The sequence below is a fragment of the Ailuropoda melanoleuca genome, chromosome 11 (assembly GCF_002007445.2).
Source record: "Ailuropoda melanoleuca isolate Jingjing chromosome 11, ASM200744v2, whole genome shotgun sequence".
Taxonomy (NCBI): domain Eukaryota; kingdom Metazoa; phylum Chordata; class Mammalia; order Carnivora; family Ursidae; genus Ailuropoda; species Ailuropoda melanoleuca.
Window position 1 is genome coordinate 27367716 of NC_048228.1, and position 6006 is coordinate 27373721.

Consider the following 6006-nt stretch of genomic DNA (forward strand, 5'->3'; position numbering starts at 1 on the left):
GCTGGTGATGGGTAGTAAGGAGGGCACGTATTGCATGGTGCACTGGGTGTTATACACAACTAATGAAGCATCGAACTTTACATCGGAATCCGGGGATATACTGTATGGTGACTAACATAATATAATAAAAAAAATTAAAAAAAAAAAACGGCTTCTGTATCTGCCAAATTATCTATTTTGGGCTACTGTAACATCAGTTACAAAGCTAAAACTATGCAGTTGATAGGATTGCATAGATGTAAAGCTTGTGAGAGTGCCATGAAAACCATCCAGATTTTCATAATTAGTAAGGAAATTTGGAAAGGCAGTGGGGTACAAAATTAATATACAGACATTAATAACTCATAATACAACAACCAGTTAGAATATTTAGTGTACAAAAAGACTCCATTTACAGTAATGACTTAAAAGATCTAATACCTAGGTAGAAATTCAACAAAAATTACCCAAGACCAAAATAAAAGAAACTTTAAAACAGACCTAAAAGACATAATCGAATACTTGAACAAATGCAAAAGCATACTTAGACAGGAAGTTTCAAAATCATGAAGATGTCAAACCTTTCTATGTTAATTTCCTACAGCCTGACACAGAGACCACTCCTCTGAGCATGGCCTATATCCAGCAAACCTGCAACCTGTGAACGAGAAATACACGCTCCTGTTTTGTTTTTGTTTTTTTCTTTTCTTTTTTCTTTTCTTTTCTTCTCTCTCTCTCTTTCTTTTTTTTTAAATATATGAGCCATGTGAGCATATAAGTTGAAAAATTAGAACTTTGTTGGTTGTGAATCTATAAGAATTAATTTGGTTGTTAAGTCTATAGTTGCCTATACTTGGAAGTTTGGAAAAAAACAGATTTGAACTGAGGAGTTGGGCTCTTTTAGGAAATGAACTTTTCTTCCCTCTCATTTTTTTTTCTTAGCCATCTGTTCTTTTTGCTCTTTCTCTTAGGTGATAGCATTTCTGGTTTACTTAATAGGTCCGAGGAATAAGGAGAGAGCTCCTTTTACTGGTGGTAATAAAGTGGACTCAGATCCAATCCAAGGCACAGACTTTATCATCTAACCCTTACCAGAAAGTCTAATTTCTCTTATAACTTACTGATAAATAAGTTCATCATCTAGTACAGAGGTCAACTTTAGTTTTCATATTTGCCTAATACATGCAGGTATGCGACTCAAGGAAGGCTGTAATATAAATAGAAGTTTATTTATTTTGGGACAAGTGATCAAGAAACTTAGTGATGGACAAGTTGGGTAAGTGTATTCCATTGTACATTTGCCTATTAATGCTTACATCTTGCATGAGGTTGAAAATTATACTTCCCTGTATTAAGTAGCTTGTGATTCTGTGAGCAAGCCTAGCTTCTTAGACATATGACTGTGACCTACTAAATATACTTTTTATCTTAAATATGATTTAGTTAGTAGTTTTGATCTGCCTCATGTAACTGTAAAGAATTTTTAAACTGTAGCTAATTTAAGGTTCTGCATTAAAAACCAACCACTTCTGTTGTATAAAAACTCTTACTATTTTTTTCCCAAACCTCTTTCTCACTAAGTGGTTTCATAAATTATCGAGATAGTAAATTAACACGAATTCTCCAGAACTCCTTGGGAGGAAATGCAAAGACACGTATTATCTGCACAATTACTCCAGTGTCCTTTGATGAAACCCTTACTACTCTACAGGTGAGTTTGATTTTGATTTCAATATGGGGGAAAATCATTTATAAGAAAAAATTACCCACTAAAATTAGGTATCTTCTTTTTAATGACATAACATACCTGCCGCAATAAAACTGATGCATTGCCTACTAAATAGTATTCCTTTATTTTCCCAAATTTCAATCATTCGTACCCCACCTCCAAATTTTTGCCACATCCAACACTACTATACTATTATTCTTTAAAAAAAAAAAACACTCACTTTTTCTACTTATTGTAGAGGGAAACTTTGTCTCATTCCCATGAATGAAAAACTAATATGACTTTTCAACAAATAGGTGTGTGTGTTTATAACAAAATAACTCTTGAACTCCTGTTAGCTGATTGTTGCTTGCTTTTGCTCTGCACCTAAGCCTTACATTTTCTGTTTAAAAAAAAAAGAAAGAAAAAAAAATGCGAAATGCCAATAGAACAGCTGCCTCAATCAAGGATTCAGTGTTCTTTAATGGTGACCTTCATGGACCCACTTACAGTTACTGCTGCTACTCACACTCTAAGAAATATTGTTGTAAATAGTTATTGAGCACTAGATCAACGTAGTGTCAGAGAAACAAAGACAAAAAATACAGTCCCTGACCTCACAATTTATAGTCTTAGAGGGAAGATAAGACCCGTCTTCCAATGTGATTGCCTTGGATTCATTAACTATTGATAAATAGAGTTCAGAGAAAGGAGAGATACTTTCAAGTAGAAGCAAAGCTTCAGAGTAGAGGGANCAATGTGATTGCCTTGGATTCATTAACTATTGATAAATAGAGTTCAGAGAAAGGAGAGATACTTTCAAGTGGAAGCAAAGCTTCAGAGTAGAGGGGGGCAGTTGCACCGGACTTTGAGGGGTGACTGGGATTCCAGTAAGCCAGTGCTTGTAGGTTCTCTGTTGGCATCCATCCATCGTCAAGATATTTCCTTCACCCTTCTGCAGACTAGCAGCTGGGTAAGTTACAAGGACGTAGAATACTGTCCGTGTTCGAAAGTATTAAGCCACCAGGGAAGAGTATTGATCTTTCTTTATGAAACTTAATTGTAAGAAACCTAAATATTATTAATTAAATTAATTTTTTACATTGAACACTTAACACTCTTGTATTTTTCCCCAGTTTGCCAGCACTGCCAAATATATGAAGAATACTCCTTATGTTAATGAGGTATCCAGTGATGAAGCTCTCCTGAAAAGATATAGAAAAGAGATAATGGATCTTAAGAAACAGTTAGAGGAGGTATGTATGAGCCATGCATTTCAGTAAAGAATAGGGACAGATTGAGAACTAAGATCTGCCCAAATGCCGAGATATTCTTCATTCATCAATATATCTGAGGTCTATAGCCTAAATTTAAAACAGCTTTCAAGGGGCACCTGGGTGGCTCAGTCGTTAAGCATCTGCCTTCGGCTCAGGGCATGATCCCAGCGTTCTGGGATCGAGCCCCACATCAGGCTCCTCCGCTGGGAGCCTGCTTCTTCCTCTCCCACTCCCCCTGCTTGTGTTCCCTCTCTCGCTGGCTGTCTCTCTCTCTCTGTCAAATAAATAAATAAAATCTTAAAAAAAAAATAAAATAAAACAGCTTTCAAGAAAGGAGAAATCAACTCATAAAAATTTTAGTTTAATTTACTATAAACTGAAAACTTTGTTTCTTGAAATTATTTTAGATTTTGTTTTTCATCTCCAACGGGCAAAATTTGAGATTTTCAAATGAGCCAAGTAGAGACGTTCTTTCTAAATTGTCACAAATACATTGGGAATTAGGTTAAAAAGAAAGACCATGTATAGTTACTTAAAACTTTATTTTTGTATTTTCTCATTATCTTGAATTCTTCTGACCCTAAGATAAAGTCTAATAAGGTAGCATAATCACTTGTCATGTAATTTGTTTGTTTTAACCATTACGGTTTCATATTTTATAAAAATCTAGTATTTTAGTTATCTTTTTAAAAATGATCTAAAATTTTAGGGGCGCCTGGGTGGCACAGTGGTTAAGCGTCTGCCTTCGGCTCAGGGCGTGATCCCGGCGTTGTGGGATCGAGCCCCACATCAAGCTCCTCTGCTATGAGCCTGCTTCTTCCTCTCCCACTCCCCATGCTTGTGTTCCCTCTCTTGCTGGCTGTCTCTATCTCTGTCAAATAAATAAATAAAATCTTTAAAAAAAAAAAAAATGATCTAAAATTTTAAAAAATAAAATGAGTAAAATATCAAATGAAAGTCTTAGGAGAACATCTGATCTTTTACTGTAGGTATTCAAGTCTCTGCTTTTATGACTTCTCTGCCTATTATTTATATATTATTAGGCAATTAATAGAATTGTGATAACAGCCTTCTATAATCTTCTATATTGCACCTACAATACACAGGAAGAAATGTGTATTTTACTTTATTATAGGTTTAAGAAATTACTGATTATGGTAACTGCCATAGTATTAGTATTTTGTAGGTAGGGTACATTTCATTTCAATAAAGCCCAATGTGGGGCTCGATCTCAAAACCCTGAGATCATGACCTGAACTGAAATCAAGAGTCAAACGCTTAACTGATTAAGCCACCCAAGAGCCTCCACATACAAATTTAATATTCTATTCTTTTAAGCTACTTTCAAGGTTTTAAAATCTAGCTACATTTATTATTAACATAACTTAATATTATATTCTATAGGTTTCTTTAGAGACTCGGGCCCAAGCAATGGAAAAAGACCAGTTGGCCCAACTTTTGGAAGAAAAAGATTTGCTTCAAAAAGTACAGATTGAGAAAATTCAGAACTTAACACGGATGCTGGTGACCTCTTCTTCCCTCACATCACAACAGGAATTAAAGGTAAACTTTAAAACAGGACAATTCAGACTTGGTATACAGAGACTAGGATTGGTATTCCTTTGTGTTTATTGTACAGTTATGCATTTCTTATCCTTTCATACAGTATATTCAGAAAACCCAGAACATTATGTGTGTTTGCCTATACATCAGCAAAACCTAAGAGGTTCATTACAAATACTGATCCCATGTGTAGAGGTCCTAATTCAAGAAGTCTGAAATACTGACAAGGAATCTATGTACCATATGCTTCTTAACAAATTCTAATAAAGTAGATCAGGTGACTGGGAACCATAAGTGTTTAGTAATATTTTCTATTTAAAGAAACAAATATTGATCTCAGGAAGATTAATCTAGACTGTAGATCAACNAAGATTGATCTAGACTGTAGGTCAATACAGTGATCAAAATTCTGGCTTCCAGTATGTGTACTATTGTTTTTACTAGAGTTAAGGGTTTTCTTTTTATCCAGTAGGTATTTTTTGGCTATGATGGTATCATGATTAAAAGGATGGCCTCTGGAGCTTGACTGCCTGGTTTTGAATCCTGGTGCTGTCGATTCCTAACTCTTTACCTTGGGCAATTTCTTAAATCCACTTTGCTGCAGTTTCCTTACCTGTGAGATAGTTTAATTCGCACCTCATAGGATTGTTGTGAGAATTAGGTGAAATAATACATAGAATGTGCTCAACACTACATTTTACACAGGGCAAATCCACAGCAAATACATGCTGTTAAGATAATTATTAATAGACATGTTCAAGTCACCATACTATGTATAAGGAAGACATCCCAAGTGCTTTTTGTTGCCTGAGTGATGAATAGGAAACAGCCCAATGGAAGGTATAGGGAAGAAGATTTCAGGAAGAGATGTACATGTACAAAAGCTTGGAGTAATGAAAACAACATAATGTATCTGTTGGACTTAAAATGTCTTGGTGTCAGTGTCAGTTTAAATCACAGTGAAGGATTCGAACATTGCATTACCCTAAGGGCAAGGAAAAGTCTGGTAGGTACCATGGTCACAATTGTATTTCAGAAAGGTGTGGCTGCTTGTGTGCATCAGGTTGTTGGGGGCTCTACAAGGACTCTGACTCTGGAAATGGAAAAATGGGTAAATTGGAGAGCTACGTGGGAGGTAGACTGAACAGGACTTGGTGATTATTTAGATGTGTGGGACAGGGAGAGGGAGAGAGGTATCCAGAATGACTTGCAAACTTTGCTGGGTAGCGGGTAGCAGTATTCATTGTTAAGAAATACCGAATGAAGAGCAGTGCGGCTCTCAGGGTTTTATTTGGGACACTCCAGTTTAAGGTTTCAGGTAACTGAATATGCAAGTATATGAAAATCAGGTGACAGGTGGGAGGTAGAGATATCGCTTTGGGCATTAGCTGCTGCAGATCCAAAGTCAAGTCGTGGGAATGGATGGGTTTGTTCTGAGAGCGTGTTGGGAACGAAGAGACCAAAGACCAGACCCCTAGA

At 36.0% G+C, this 6006-nt stretch overlaps 1 protein-coding gene across 1 annotated transcript in view; it reads left to right on the top strand.

Annotated features, from left to right (window-relative positions):
- CENPE (centromere protein E) overlaps positions 1 to 6006 on the top strand; it is an 85516-nt gene that overhangs the window by 10298 nt on the left and 69212 nt on the right. Inside the window, 5 exon segments of the mRNA XM_034672121.1 lie at positions 584 to 639; positions 1112 to 1255; positions 1561 to 1690; positions 2824 to 2943; positions 4369 to 4527. Coding sequence (XP_034528012.1) covers positions 584 to 639; positions 1112 to 1255; positions 1561 to 1690; positions 2824 to 2943; positions 4369 to 4527 — 609 coding nt within the window.